The sequence below is a fragment of the Pelodiscus sinensis genome, chromosome 9, assembly GCF_049634645.1.
Source record: "Pelodiscus sinensis isolate JC-2024 chromosome 9, ASM4963464v1, whole genome shotgun sequence".
Lineage (NCBI taxonomy): Eukaryota > Metazoa > Chordata > Testudines > Trionychidae > Pelodiscus > Pelodiscus sinensis.
In genome coordinates this window covers 61,306,777-61,322,678 of record NC_134719.1, presented here as the reverse complement: position 1 = coordinate 61,322,678, position 15,902 = coordinate 61,306,777, and the positions used below count along the sequence as shown (strand labels likewise).

At 43.9% G+C, this 15,902-nt stretch overlaps 1 protein-coding gene across 2 annotated transcripts in view; it reads right to left on the bottom strand.

Moving 5' to 3' along the window:
* The window catches only part of COP1 (COP1 E3 ubiquitin ligase), a 145,925-nt gene that overhangs the window by 36,370 nt on the left and 93,653 nt on the right, over positions 1-15,902 (bottom strand). For both annotated transcript variants that reach the window (XM_075936898.1, XM_075936899.1), the window contains exons 16-18: positions 6,068-6,185; positions 2,957-3,081; positions 2,011-2,171 (exon numbers count right to left, since the gene is read on the bottom strand). In XM_075936898.1, coding sequence (XP_075793013.1) covers positions 2,011-2,171; positions 2,957-3,081; positions 6,068-6,185 — 404 coding nt within the window. The remainder of the gene's footprint in view (positions 1-2,010; positions 2,172-2,956; positions 3,082-6,067; positions 6,186-15,902) is intronic.

Below are 15,902 nucleotides of genomic sequence, written 5' to 3'. Positions count from 1 at the left end.
AAGGTCGAGTGAGTTTCATAGAAAGGTGAATGGAAAGCAGAGAGCAATTGATTCCTTCAAGGTCTCAAAGTCTGTGGCAAAGCTGGGGACAGAACCTGGCTCTTGATAGCCATGCCAGTGTGACCTGGATTTTATGACTTCCTGCCCCAAATGCCATCAGCTCTCTCAATCATACTCCATATGCCAAGACCACGAGGCTTGAGAAGGGACCTCAGCACCATGGCAAGTGAGTGGTGCAGAAGAACTAGCACGTCGCTCAGCGATAGCTGGCCATTCTATGAAGAGACACACGAGGGCCTCCTGGCAAACAGCAAGTCACACCGCTGGCGGACTCGTGAGGACGCGGAGAAGCCCGGGACATACTACGTTCACAAGTAAAACGCTGAAGCAGGAACACTCAACCTGCGGCTCTAGCCACGTGCAGCTTTTTCACAGTTCTCTTTCCAAACCAGAAGGTGGAACTCTGGCTGCACCGGAGAAAAAGCCAATAATTTAAAACAAAACCCAGTGAGAAACGTGGGACTGACAGACAGAAAACATGCTTCTCAAGAATGATGTCAGATGGAACGCTAGAGAGCTCAGTAAGCTCTCACTATTGTAATAACTGCTGAGCGCGCACCCTGTATTGAGCGGATTTCATTGTTACTTTATCATACATTTGTTACATAGCATTGTGTATTCGAGTTGTGCTGAATAGTAGTATCTCTCCACCACTAGTGTAAGCAGCTGAAAAGCTGTTGAACCAAGTGCCACTCAGACTATAAGCACAATAGCAGTGGAAGAGATCGAGAGAGAGGAGAACGAGACAATGTGGTGCGGAGAAGTAATCAAAAGGGCACAACTCATCCCTATTGTCTGAACCAAAAGTTCCACTGGAGTCAGAGGACAGGCAGACTGGAAACACTGCAGCAAAGAAAAGAAAGGGAAGCTCATGGATGCAGTGAGTTACTTGAAGGCTTTCACCAGTGGAGATCTGGCTTGCAAGTTGTATAGTTTATCATCTCCTTGAGACTGGTATCCGTTTATCTACATAGTCACCTCAAAACCTAGCTTATGAGCAAAAGAATATTATACCACCCTTAACATTAAAAGGAAACCCCCTTTTTTCCTTGACATTAAAATTAGAAACACAAAGTTTCAGACCCAAATTCTCATGATGCTAGAAAGTTTTAGTTTTGGGGATTTGGATTCCGGACAAATTTATTTCACATAATCTTGTGTTATTTATGATTGCGGGGACACTTCCAGCATACTGTAAAAACAGATAAGCAGGCGTTAACTTGCCAAAAACATTACCTTTCAGGCTGCAATTTCTCAGGTTTGTTTTCAGTCCAAAGACTCTCTTCACAAGTGAAGTAAAATTACCGTAAGCTATTTGAAATACCTAAGCATGCAATTTCCCACTCCCAACCAAGGATCTCATCTGCAAACACTTCCACAATCAAGTTTACAAAGGTGCTTTTCACACGCCACTTTAAAAAGCTTTTGTAAACAGTCCAGCTCAAAAATCAGCATATTTTTCAGCACAGTCATTAACGTCACAGAGGCACTCAGTGAAAGTGTAGCGTGTACTCTACAAGAGCAGCAAGCGTTCTGTATATTTGGAAGCAAGTTCATTGCAATAGAAACGGAGATAATGTAGCACCAGCTACATTAAACCATCCACATGTATGAGAGAGAATATAGAGGAGACAACATTTAAGTACACATGGTGAACCCAGGTGAATGTGATGAAAACGAAACAAGGAAATTAAATACAGGGTTGTTTTGGTACTAATACCTCACTACTGTTGAGATTTAAAACTCAACCTTTGAGATTTCCATGACCATGTGAATTTCCCAACTTTTGTAACCATTACTGTGTACTTTCCACCACTCACTTCTAAAATCCTTTCGAGTATAATGGAGGAAAAAACCAAAAATGGAACCAAACATTCAAGGATGTTATCTTAGGTTCATTTAAGACATTCACGTCACAGCAGTATTGGGAAAAATAAGCAGAAAGCTTACCCCATCTGGCAGTGCTCTCCAGCACACAGCACTGACAAACTCATTTGTGTCGTCCTCTTTCCGGTCCTTGTCCAGGACGCTTTTGACTGTGTCAAATTTGAAAGTCAGAAGTGTCTTTGAGAGGCCTTTGTAGTACAGGTAGAGGGAGTTATTTTCACTTCCTATAAATACAAGCAAATCAATAAAGTGCTAGAAATGGACCCCCGATAAGCAAGGCTTCCTTTTAAAATCTTTTATTGTGAGTAGAAAATTATGTCAGCCTAGTTCCTGGGAGTTTAATGGCCCCCTCTACATCCCATCATTGATGGCTGCTGCAACTAGAGTACAGGATTGCTACAGTAACCATGGCTAACTGTTATAATTACAAGAGGATCAATACACGATTGCAACACTATTTCGGTCTATCGTGCAGTTGGAGATGCCGAATTACATTGGTCTGAGTGTTCATTTTAACAACAGGAAGAGAAACATCTCCGTGGAAGCGAGGTGCGGTTTAAAAAAAGTTCGTTTTGTGTCCTAAAAAGTTGTCTGAATACAGGAAATTCGACTGGTTTGTTTATATAGAGTGCTGTGCTAACTGACACACGACACTCGGGTTCATCCAATGGGTATTAAATCCCGAACTTCCCTAAAAGGCTGAAGAGGGATTTTTTTTAGTTTCATTCTTACTTTCTCGTATTCAGGGTAGCTGTGTTACTTGTGGACTTCTCAGTGAACTTCTGGTGGCTAAAGCAAATCATTTAAGTTAAGCCAGAGCTGGAGTAATTGCACACTACCATACGGCTACTACTTTTTTATACTAGTCTCCAGGCAAAGGCTGAGGAGGGGTGAGGCTAGGAATAACCCCATATTTCCTAAGAGGTCTCTTTCTAAGCATACTTCTCATTATAAGCAAAGCAAGCTGAGGAGCCATACAGTCATTTCTTTAGGTGGCGGCTGGACTCACCACAGGCAATGTAATCGCCGTTGGATGCCAGACCTACAAAATTCTTCTCATTGATGTGACCCTTGAAGGAGCGCAGGCAGTGAGGTTTCCCTACGTTCCACAGCTTCAGCTGGCTGTCCGTTGACCTAAAAATCAGACCGCAGAGTCAGAATGCCTCCATAAACGGTCCCAGTTTGAACTGTGATCCCTTAGTGAGGCACTTACAACCCTCACACAGCACACTCGATACCGGATTTCATGTCTTGCTCAAACTGAACTAGTGCAAGTATCACATTACGGTACAGCCTGTCAAATGGGTGTCTAGGCTGCACAAAAAACTATCCCACAAGCTTCAGAGAGATAGCCCCTTACGTCTGTTTCAGCAAAAACAACAAAGTCCAGTGGGACCTTAAAGACTAACAGTCTTATAATGGCATAAACTTTCATGAGTGGCAACTCTCCATCAGATGCATGAAGTGAAAAAAAAAGGGATACAGATATGGGAGTGTTACACCAGCGCTAATTCAATCAGAGAGGAGGTAGATAAGAAGGTGAGAACAGCAAAAGGGTAAAATTACTTCTGGATCCACTAAGTCCTAAAACATTATAGATGATACCAAGCTGAGAGGGGTTGCAACTGCTTTGGAGGCTAGGGTCATAATTCAAAATGATCTGGACAAACTGGAGAAATGGTCTGAGGTAAACAGGATGAAGTTTAATAAGAACAAATGCAAAGTACTCCACTTAGGAAGGAACAATCAGTTTCACAAGCACAGAATGGGAAGCAACGGTGTAGAAAGGAGCACTGCAGAAAGGGACCTAGGGATCATATAGCGGACCACAAGCTAAACATGAGCCAACAGTGTGAGGCTGTTGGAAAGAGAGCAAATATGATTCTAGGATGCATTAAGAGGAGTGTTGCAAGCAACACACGAGAAGTCATTCTTCCATTCTATTTTGCGCTAATTAGGCCTCAACTGGAATAGTGTGTCCAGTTCTGGGCACCACATTTCAAGAAAGATGTGGAGAAATTGGAGAAGGTCCAGAGAAAAGGAACAAAAATGATGAACGGCCTAGAGAACATAACCGATGAAGGAAGACTGAAAGAATTGGGCTTGTTTATTTCGGAAAGGAGAAGACAATGGGGACATGATAGCCGTCTTCAGGTATTTAAAAGGGTGTCAACAAGGAGGAGGGAGACAAGTTGTTCTCCTTGGCCTCTGAGGATAGGACAAGAAGCAATGGGCTTAAACTGCAGCAAGGAAAGTAAGTTGGACATTAGGAAAACTTCCTAACTGTCAGGGTGGTTAAACACTGGAATAAGTTGCCTAAGGAGGTTGTGGAATCTCCATCTCTGGAGATATTTAAGAGCAGGTTAAGACAGACATCTACCAGGGATGGTCTAGACAGTACTGGGTCCTGCAGTGGGGGCAGAGGACTGGACTCCATGACCTCTCGAGGTCCCTTCCAGTTCTAGCGTTCTATGATTCCGTTTGTTACAGTGAACAGAACATTTGGGTGGTTTCTAAAAACACATTACAATTCCTCTTCTCTTCAGAGTCCTGAAATGGTGAGACTTGGGGTAATAATGCCAAGCAGCTGGATAAGAAAAAAGCAATACTGCAGTTAAAAAAAAATCAGAGTTAAGTGTAAGTGGTAAATGAAGACTCCATGATGTACCATAAAGGTTTTATTAGCACTAAACTCCTAACTCACTCGCAAGAGTGTAACATGCCAATCCAGTAGGCATATGCTAAATCAACATACTCCTGTAGACAAAAGCTGTTAAAAAGCACTTAACATGTCTTCAGGGCCCATCTAGAAGAGTTACCAACACAATGCTGCCTCCTAAATTGTCAGACTTCTGCTGGCTTGCACAATCAGACCCATCAAGAAGGTCTTCGTAGATAGGCACTTAACCTTTGTGTTTTAGTGTCCTAAAGTTTACGGACACTACCACCACACAGCAGGGAAAGAAAAAGACCACTGATCCCCTCTCTTACACTCCTCCATTTTATATCCTCTCAAAAAAAAATTACCCCGAATACACTGCTCTGTCAAATTGAAGTGTCTGTAAATCAGCACCATGATCAATGCACCCTGCTAAACATTAGGTAGTTCTGAACACTGCCGGAGGTGGTCAAAGCCTAACTTAACAAGGCTGAACCAATCAATACCATCTATGACATGGCTTGAGTTGGAAATAAAAAGAATTGTATTTGTATATTTTGGATTAAAGCTGCTCATCTTTGGTACTCAGAAACCCTACAATCATCTCCTCTCCCAAACGCTGGAAAGCTATAAACAAAAGCAACCTACTTGTTACAAATTAATTCCAGCTCAGAGTGGAAGGAGAAGTCCCAGCTTTGCATGCACAATACCTGCAACACTGCTGTTGCCTTATCAGAGGCTGACAGCTCTATCAATATCCCTCCCAGGATTGTGGAATAAACACTCTCACATAGCCAGCTCTCAAGCAAGGTGGTGCCATTTCGTCCTTACATGCCCCACGTACGGCCTGCCAGCTGGTCACTCATCTACAACAGTTCCTGCCTTTCACTTTCCCAAAATGCTTCATTTCTACACAGCATTCAGTTCAACCAAAAGCAGGGGCTCTAAAAATACGTGCGCATCTTTTAGAGAGCAGTAATGCTGAGGAAAGGGAGGTGAGAATGGAACCGATTAAAATCGGACATCACTGGAAAGCTTCCCTCATACAGCCGTCTATAAGCGACTGACCTGATGTATGCTATACGTTCTAGCATTGAACTAGCATTTATACACCTCAGGACTTAAAACATCCCATTCTGTTCCGGCCCCATGACCTAAGTAAGAAAAGCGCTGGTTTAATCAGGATGTGTAAAACTGGTATGGTTTCCAATATGGAGAAGTGTCCACTAAACTTAGCCCGTCAGTGCCTTTATTTCTGACCCAAGTTAAATTTGCACTCAAGGCTTTCGAGAAGATTCATCTATTTGTTCTACAAAGCACAGCAGTCTGCTGTTTAACAGAATGTCAATTTACAAGTACATGCTATACACTCACCCACACAAGCATAACAGTCGAGAATGATCCTTACAAGATCTTAGTCTAACTACCATGATTCTAGACCCTGTGGAAGGAAATACTTACGCAGAGACAATTTCTTCCCCACTCACAAACTTTGCATAGGAGACTGCCTTGCGATGCCCTTTGAACACCATGATTGGCTGCTTAGTGTTGCGAAGATCATAGTAGTGAACACAGTGATCTAGAGACAAGGGGAGAAGAGAGGGTACAGAAGCAAAACCTATTAGGAGGTGGTGATATGCATCTCATATCTAATCAATCAGCTCAAAATCAGAGACATGAAAAACAGCACAATGTGCTGAAGTGCACAGGAAGAAGCCCAGAAATCAAGTCTAAGGACTCCTTGTCTCTGACATAAGTGAAGCTTGTTAGCTAGCAGTTTGTTCCAGAGAACTGGTGGGAGACTCAGTCTGCTGCTGAATTTGCAATGTGGAGAGCATGGGCTAGATTTTCTTGTTTATCCAAAATGGACTCCATTTGCTTCCTTTCTCTCCCACCACCTTCATTTCTAATGGAGAGAATCGGCCAGTTGGTCAAGGAGGGAAAAGTGTCTGGATTCCAACTTCTTTTAAGAACTATTTCACAGATGTGCTGCACTGCCACACTATGTATAAGTAGCTCTGCATTTAACATTTCAGAGCAGCTAAAACTCAATTCTCAGAAAAGAATAGGGAAAAACCCAGCTGACCCAAACTCTAGAATACACCAGTCCGTCTCTTCTGTCCAGCAAGATCAGCTCCTTCCTTCCCCTTTTTTCATTTATGCAGAATTTAACCAACCATTAGTATTATTAAAACCAGGGATGTGGGATGTGTGTGAAAATTAAAAATCCCATCCCCACCTAAGGGGCAAAATACAAATTTAGCTTGATACGCCTTTCGTTATCCTCCCAACAAATCAACCCCCCTCCCGTTGGGGTGTATTAAGAGTACATTTAAATGGGTTTTAATGCCAGGTACAGAAACTGAATAAGTTTGTTACTCTTGGAATTTCAAGACAGTATTAAGAGTCTTAAAAATGACACCCAGATTGTCTAGAAATCCCAAGAGGTTAGAGAGATCAGGATTTAAACCTATTAAGTTACAGTCATAAAAACTGCCACTGATTAAGCAAAGGCAGCTTTTTACCTGGAGAAGCAGATAAATCATTTGTCTGTGGCTATAGAGGTGGTTCTGTCAAGCACAGCTTAAATAAAATGAGAAATAGGTAGTCATGTCCTTTTACATCCAGCACCCTTTGTGATTCGTGTTCTCTCTGTAGGTCAACACAGAAAGTTTTTGGGAAAGAGGTTTCCCCGTCTCTTTTTCAAACCCTGTCTGTGTATATTGCAAAAGCTCAAAGCAGTCATTTTGTGTTCTGCCCACCAAGTCGCTGCTTGACACGATTCCAGCGTAATTCCTGCTGTGCTGAAATTCAACTCTTGGCCCCACCGCCACTGCCATTCAAACCGCTTGAAAGACTGTCTTAGCTTTTGGCAGCTCTCTCTTGAGAACTACTGTTTCTATTACAATAAAATATTAGCCCACTATTCATCCAAACCCCAGGTCATCCCTTCATTTTTAATACTGTAATCTACTACCGGATGAAACGATGCACCAGTTCACTCAGTGAAAGGAGAGACTTTCTGAAGTGCCTAGGAGACTGAAGCGCTCGAATCCCACTACTGGAATGTGGGTGCTTAACTCCCTTTGGCTCCTTTGAAAAATCTCAGCCTACATATGGTACTCTGGCGTACTGTACGCTGGCAAACCTGCATGATTTGGCAGCTCTGAAGCCGTGAATTGGCTGCAGCTACTTTAACAAACGAGGTTCTTCCAACAAGTCTTCTGTGAGGAACTTGTTACTGTATAAGCTGTTTTAAAGCTATTTTAATTTGGGATCAGCCTCCTCTCCAGCTGGACAGTCCTTATCTAAATGGAAGACACCTTCGGCGCGCTGCAGATTTCATACTTCAGGTGGCGATGGGGGGAGGCGTGGGTGGGGAGGGAAATGGAATGAATAAGCACCTGGATGAACAGACAGGAGGTGGCCTCCATTTGCTCTGGTAAGATATGAAGTGGCGCTCACCTTCTGAACACTGCAATAAACAACTCCAAGTGTTCAGGCATCTGGCCCCAGCACCAAGTGCCTATCTATGTTGGCAGGACAATCAATCATTGCCTGCTTGGATCAGCGAGAGTCCAAGAGAACAGCTAGGCTGCCGGGTTCTAAAATTAGCCACTTAATTATTAATTGCTTATTTCGTCAGTGAAAGGATTCGTACCCAGCCAAGGTTTTGGGGGTTTTTTTTTAATGAAACTCAAGCAGCTATTTTTAAGTAGATATATCAAGACTAATGCTCATTGCATTCATTAAAATCAGAACAGGTGGTCACATTTTACAATTAGAGAGACTCTCTTTTAGGCCATATGGGCGGTCACAACACAAGATAAAAATGCCATCTGCTAAGAAAAGAAGAGATATTTAAAACCACCCAAAAGGAGAAAAATAAAAATTTCAGGTATCCCAGCAAGACGACTCTCCCAGTGAATGATAATGAACTGAGAATTGTCCACAACTGGCAGCATTTCTGGCATTCCCCTCTGTCATTGGTTAGACTCCTAGCACACTTCTGTTAAAGCCCAGCAATCATGAAAGCGAAGCAGCGCGCCAAAAAACATTGAACGCTGCTTTCCACGTGAACCCTTCTCCCCCCCCCCCCAAACTCTGTGTCCTGAACCCCCAGCTCTAACACCTCAGCTTTTGGTACAGCTCTATAATGCATGCTTCAATTCTGACCTTGGCTGCTATTTGCCTTTCGTTTTTTTCTTAGTCACCAACACTGGAATTACAAAGTCCCTGTGGAATTTTGCCACCATACTGCAACGCACATGAACACAAAGGTTTTGCCCCAGACCTGACTGACATCAAGTTCAACCTTGAATCTACTTTTTTACATCCAAAAAAAAGCCTTCTGTGTAATGCCACTCAAACACCAAGCTCCCTATCACCTTATTTCTTATGCACTCTGATTTGCTTGAGCTATACAAATGCTTTGCCCTACTCTGGGTTACTATATCAACCGTATTATCTTAAGACACTGTAGGACTTCCTGTTGACTTGAACGTGACTGGAAGCAGCTTCCCTGCTGCTCACTTCTAAAAAGGCTTCAGGTTTTTGAGCTAGGTCACGCTACACAACAGTTTTCCTTTAATTGTCTCAGAAGGCAAAACGAGCAGCCAAGGTCAGCTACGGTTATTGGAAAAGTCTCAGAGCCTGCATCACTGTATTAAATAATGTTTCTTCAAAATGTTCAAAGACCACCGACCCCCCTTTTGATAGCTTATGTTTTGAGGTTTGATGTAATGGTGACAGCTGACCATGAAGCCTCTCATTCTACCATTCTCACTACCAAGTACATATTTAGCAGGTAGTGGCAACCTTAGAAGCAGTTTCTTTTGTATTACAGGTTAAAGAAGAATGGGTAATGTCTGAGCAGTTGCGTACATTTCCCTGAATTCTGGAAGATCTAGAGTTGTGATGCACACAAACTGAAGGCCAGAATAACTTGTCATCAGAAACTCAAAGTAATGCTCACTTTCCAGATCAACTACTTTATCACTACCACCATTAGCATTCGAATACAGCCTTGATTAAACATTGGGCAATTGCAAACCTTTCATTTCAGTCTCCACTTCTGGAAAGGGTGGAAGAATTCAAATTCATTCTTTTCAAGTTTTTATATACATTCTACATTAATTTCAAGAAGCAATAAGTAACTGTTTATTTAAATTGTTTTTCAAAGTTGTTTACAGTTAGGTACACATTAAGTCTGCAGTTAGGAATATAGGTTGTGTGTTGCCTAGCGTGCATGAAGTTAGACAGGTGAAAAATCAAATTCAAGAAAAGATACCGGTTTGTGGAGAGCATCATAGGATAGGATATCAGTTCCTATGCAACTACTAGACGTTTGGAATAGAGCAAAGTTAGCTGCAATTTTCATACATGGTGGGTCAAGAGTATAGTGTTTTGGTTCATGCTTTAAGTAGCTGGCTGACCGTACTAGAAGAATCATAGAATCATAGAATAATAGGACTGGAAGGGACCTCAAGAGGTCATCGAGTCCAGCCCCCCGCCCTCAAGGCAGGACTACGCTCCGTCCACACCATCCCTGACAGATGTCTATCTAACCTGTTCTTAAATATCTCCAGAGAGGGAGATTCCACCACCTCCCTTGGCAATTTATTCCAATATTTGATCACCCTGACAGTTAGGAATTTTTTCCTAATGTCCAATCTAAACCTCCCCTGCTGCACTTTAAGCCCATTACTCCTTGTCCTGTCCTCAGAAACCAAGAACAACAAATTTTCTCCTTCCTCCTTGTGACACCCTTTTAGATATTTGAAAACCGCTATCATGTCCCCCCTTAATCTTCTTTTTTCCAAACTAAACAAGCCCAGTTCATGAAGCCTGGCTTCATAGGTCATGTTCTCTAAACCTTTAATCATTCTTGTCACTCTTCTCTGTACCCTTTCCAATTTCTCCACATCTTTCTTGAAATGCGGCGCCCAGAACTGGACACAGTACTCCAGCTGAGGCCTAACTAGTGCAGAGTAGAGCGGCAGAATGACTTCACGAGTTTTGCTTACAACACACCTGTTGATACAACCTAAAATCATATTTGCTTTTTTTGCAACAGCATCACACTGTTGACTCATATTCAACTTGTGGTCCACTATGACCCCTAGATCCCTTTCCGCCATGCTCCTTCCTAGACAGTCGCTTCCCATCTTGTATGTATGGAACTGATTGTTCCTTCCTAAGTGGAGCACTTTGCATTTCTCTTTATTAAACCTCATCCTGTTTACCTCTGACCATTTCTCTAACTTGCTACGGTCATTTTGAATTATGTCCCTATCCTCCAAAGAAGTTGCAACCCCACCCAGTTTGGTATCATCTGCAAACTTAATAAGCGTACTCTCTATCCCAATATCTACATCATTGATGAACATATTGAACAGTACGGGTCCCAAAACAGACCCTTGAGGAACTCCACTTGCTATCCCTTTCCAGCAGGATTTAGAAGGAAGTAACTGATCTGTTAGTACCACTCTTCTCAAAGCACTTTTTGGATTTGGATTTGCACCAACCATGCACATGATTGTGAATTTAATTCTGTGCAAGAACCACGTTATAATTTTAACTACAGTCTGGATCTATAAAGGTAGGGCCATGCATGCCTCTGGATCCACAGGAGTTTCTCCCACCAAAACAACTGAAGTTTGAGCAGACACAGACTATAGCTTTTATCTGGCAATAGTTTTTAGTTCTGCTGCTTATTTGCTCACTTCCACCTTGCCGAATTTACAGAGAGGAGAGCAACTGGGCATATTAAGATAATTCCAATATTGCGAGAGTAAATTTTAATTCTAAGGAATAGCACCTCTTCATATTAATGTTATAATTAGGTTAGGGCCTCAATAATGATCCCTGTGAGCAAGAACCAGCCCACAGGCTGGTAGAGCCTTCTGGTATAAAAGTTTCATTTGTAACCCACAAAACAGCATCACAAAGCATTTCCTAACAGATATTAATATTTTGAATGTCTCTTTCTGAATGATTAGTGCTCAGATTATACCTAAGTGGCGCTTTTATTAGACCATATGCTTCTTTGCACCTTCCCAGTCTGTTGTGCCTAGGTAATTGGAATATGTGGATTGAAGGAAAGTGCCCAAAATGCAAATATGGCAACCGGTCAATTTAAGAGCCTCTTTCTGGATTTTTTGTTTATTGTAACTACTGTGGAAAAAACAAAAAACAAATAAACCAGGTCACTTTCCCGGAATTCTCTTCATGAGGAGAGGTGGAACGAATGTGGAGTGTTTGGAGAACATTAAACCAGGAGTATTCAATGGTACTAAACTCAGCTTAATGTGGTCTGATTATTGGCTTTTTAAATGCCATTTATTCAAGTCTCCATCAACTGAATTTCAAGTTTGGACAATGGCTGCCTGGTTTCATTCCAGTCACAGATAGCATGAAAGTAGCAACCCCTAGAGAGATGTGGGGAAGCCTAATCTTTTGCATCTGTCATTGGGTCAGCCGTTATAAGTGATTTTAATCAGAGGTAAGGGAAACCCAGTCCAAATGAGTCAGCTGCGATTCCCCCTCACCCCATCTCCGGTCATGTTATCCTGGGAGACAACAATAATAAAATCACAAATGCCAGACAGGAAGTCAACATTTCTTGAATTTTCACTCTGTTCTTTTCAGAGGCACTCATTCTGGAGGTACGAAGAGAAGCACTCTGTTCCAGAGAGGCCGGCCGTGTGGAAACCTAGTCAATTAAATGTATTAAAACATTACCTGCAGATGCTTAAGTAATTAATGCTACCTTTTTCTCCCCAGCCTGGACAGATCAGTGCTTGGCAGGATGTGGGGGGAGCTCCAGGCTGATGATGGCTGCCAGACTAAGGCCTTGACAGAAAGGCACAGAAGAGGTGCTGGGTACTGAGACTGGAAGTGGATTGAGGGGCTGGAGGAGTGGCTGCCTGGTTTGGGACCTCAAGTAGCAGGCAACCCGAGCCTCCCTCCCTTTGCCCCACATGCCATCGAGGGGAATGGCCAGCGAAAGGCTGCAGTTGGCCACTGGTTGGGCAGAGGTCTGCTGTTTCCTTCCGGGGGGGGGAGGGAGGGGAACAGCCAGAGGGCTATGCCCTGAAGCAGACACTGCAACCCTTGGAGCTCCAGAGACTTGGAGCAGGAGCGATGGCAACGATACACCACCAGAGGAGGGCACCCTGCAGAAGGACGGAACCAATTCCTACAATGGCCAGCAGGAGATACAGTAGCAGAGAGTCACATCCCAATACAGCGGGATATGACAGAGGTCTAAAAAATCACAACTGGTATAGGGAGAGTAGATAAAGTGCTATTCGCTCCTCCTTACAACACAAAAACTGGAGGCCCCAAATGAAATTACTAAGTAGCAGGTTCAAAACAAAAGGAAGAATTTCTTCACGCAACGCATAGTCAATCTGTGGAACTCCTTGCCAGAGGATGTTGTGAAGGCCAAGACTAACAGGATTCAAAAGAGAGCTAGATAAATTCAGAGAGAACCTGTCCTCTAATGGCTATTAGCCAGGATGATGTTCCAAGCCTCTGTTTGCCAAAAGTTGAGCATGAGCGACAGGGAGTGGATCTATTGATTGCCTAATCCAGAGGTCCCCAACCCTTCAGGGTTGCCGGGCGACCAGGGGCGGGGCCACTCACACGCCAGGCACCCGGGGGCGGGGCTGTGCACGTGCCTGGAGATGGGACCACTCATACATCGTGTACCCGGTGCCAGCGCCACCCATGCGCCGCACTCGCAGGGCCAGCTCCGGTCCTGTGCTGCACGCCCAGGGGTGGGGCTGCCCATATGCCATGCGCCCGGGGCCGCTCCTGTGCCACACACCCAGGGGCAGGGCCACCCATATGCCGCGCACCCGGGGTCAGAACAGCCCATGCGCTGCATGCTCGGGGCCGGCCGCGCGCCTGGGGCCACACTGCTCCTGTGCCGTTTGCCCAGGGGCGGGGACACCCATACACCGCGTGCCCAGGAGCCGGCAGCACCCATGCGCCATGCGCCTGGGGTGGGGCTGGCCCCAATCACTTGGCGAGCGCACAGAAATGGCCTGTGGGCACCACGTTGGGGACCACTGGATACATCTGTTCACTCCCTCTGGGGCAGCTGGCATTGGTCACCATCAGAAGACAGGACACTGGACTAGATGGACCACTGGTCTGATCCTGTATGGCCGTTCCTATTTTGTTATAGTGGCAATCCCCTCATGGGAAAGCTTGGTCAAACAATGGATTTTTGTTGAACATGCATCAAATGATGGACTAGCAGAATATGAACATTAACAGTTTGGCCAAAGGCTCCTGTTTGCAGGTAGGCTGAGCATGAATGCCATACTGCTCGATAGAAAAAGGAAAAAACTTAAATGTTTAGAAGTAACATCCCTGCCTGGAATAAAAGTGAGAGGCAGAGATATAATTTCACAGCACTCAGACAGCGCTTTTGGGGGGGCGGGGGGGGAAGCTTCATGCCTTATATTACCAACAAGAAAGGGAAGAGCAGCTATCGCCCGGTTGTGATTAAAAAACCCAACAATACAAGACACCTTTCTCCTAGTGGAAACCGAAACAGGAGTCATGCAAGCAAGGGCTGCTATATAGCCCATATAAGCTGGGTTTAATGTAGTTGGGAAGCAAGTGGCTTTTTAACCGTGACAGTTCAACAAAACATTTATACTGAGCAGAGAAGAAACGTATTACACTTATAAACTAAGAACACATTGCGCTATTCCCCCGACCTTCCCACAGGACAATAACCAAATGTCTGGGTTACACCAGAGAGAAAATGACATCACACCAATGCCTTGTTCCATTCATTGGTGTTTCTTTCACTAGTTCCAAATTCACTGCATTTCTAAGTGTGGCTGAACATTACCATTTCTGTATGTATCTGTATCTCCCTCTGCTGAGTAGATGAAGGGAATAGCAGCTGTGATGGGAACTGCCAGACTGGTTTTTAACCTTCACATTCAATAGACTCCCTATGGCTTGAGGTTACAGATGACATTCATCAGGCTATGGATAATGGTCTTTACACACTGGGGACATTTTTTATTGACTGACTGAAGCTTTTGACACAGCAGCCCATAAAATCTCCACTAAGTCACTTGTCTCATATTAAGAGGGAAGAGACAGACGTACAGCATTAGAGATCTTCATCTGCTGGGGCAAGGGCTCACATGGGCGGGGAAAGAAACGTAGGGTTTTGTGGGTGGAACTCTCGTCACTCTTTGACTTTTGACTCTGGATCCGCAGAGGATTTTCTCATAAAAAACAAATTCAAACAGTGATTTCTTGTCCGACGGACAGACAGGCTGTCTGGCATGGTTCACAAACAAGGGTGCAAACCTTACGCCAGACGGTTAGAAACTAGGGTACAACCCCCCAAATGGGTTGCATGTTCTATAATTAGATTTCACTCATCAAGTATCAAGTGCGAGCTCTTCAAGAACTGAAACCGTCTCAGCTGAGTTGCAGACAGTCCCCTTGGACACTACGGTCTCTCTCGCCACCTAAGCAAGCCTGCTTTTGTGGCAGATGGCCTCTCGTACCAAACACACACACACACCACCACCACCACACACACAAAAACAAAAAACCAACCCAAACACACAAAAAATCCCCACACAATACCAAGGGGATGGTTTGATGGGATAACATGATCTTGGCAACTAATTGACCTTTCACTATTGGTGGTAAATAGGCCAATGGTGGGATGATAGGAGTTACTGTAGAAAACTTTTTCCTGGGTGTCTGGCTGGTGAGTCTTGCCCACATGCTCAGGGTTCAGCTGATCGCCACATTTGGGATCGGAAAGTAATTTTCCTCCAGGGTAGATTAGCAGAGGCCATGCAGGTTTTTCGCCTTCCTCTGTAGCATGGGGCACAGATCACTTGTTGGAGGACTCTCTGTATCTTAGGGTCTTCAAACCATCATTTGAGGACTTCAATATCTGAGATATAGGTGAGAGGATTATTCCAGGAGTGGGTGGGTGAGATTCTGTGGCCTGCGTTGTGCAGGGGGTCAGAAGAGATTATCATAATGGTCCCTTCTGACCTTAAAGTCTATGAGTCTAGTCTATAAGGTTACCCTGCCCTCAAAGGACCAGCTACTTACATCAGGTTAAGCTTAGACAGCTTACCAAAGAATGTTTGTAGCCAATCCTGTAATAAACCTAAAGACTAACTAGGAAAAAAAAGTTATTCACAAGATTAAAGCAGGTAAATATACACTCACAAATGAGTTGCAGGTTTAGGTTCCAAATGGTGATAATAATGACTACATATGCATGTCCTTT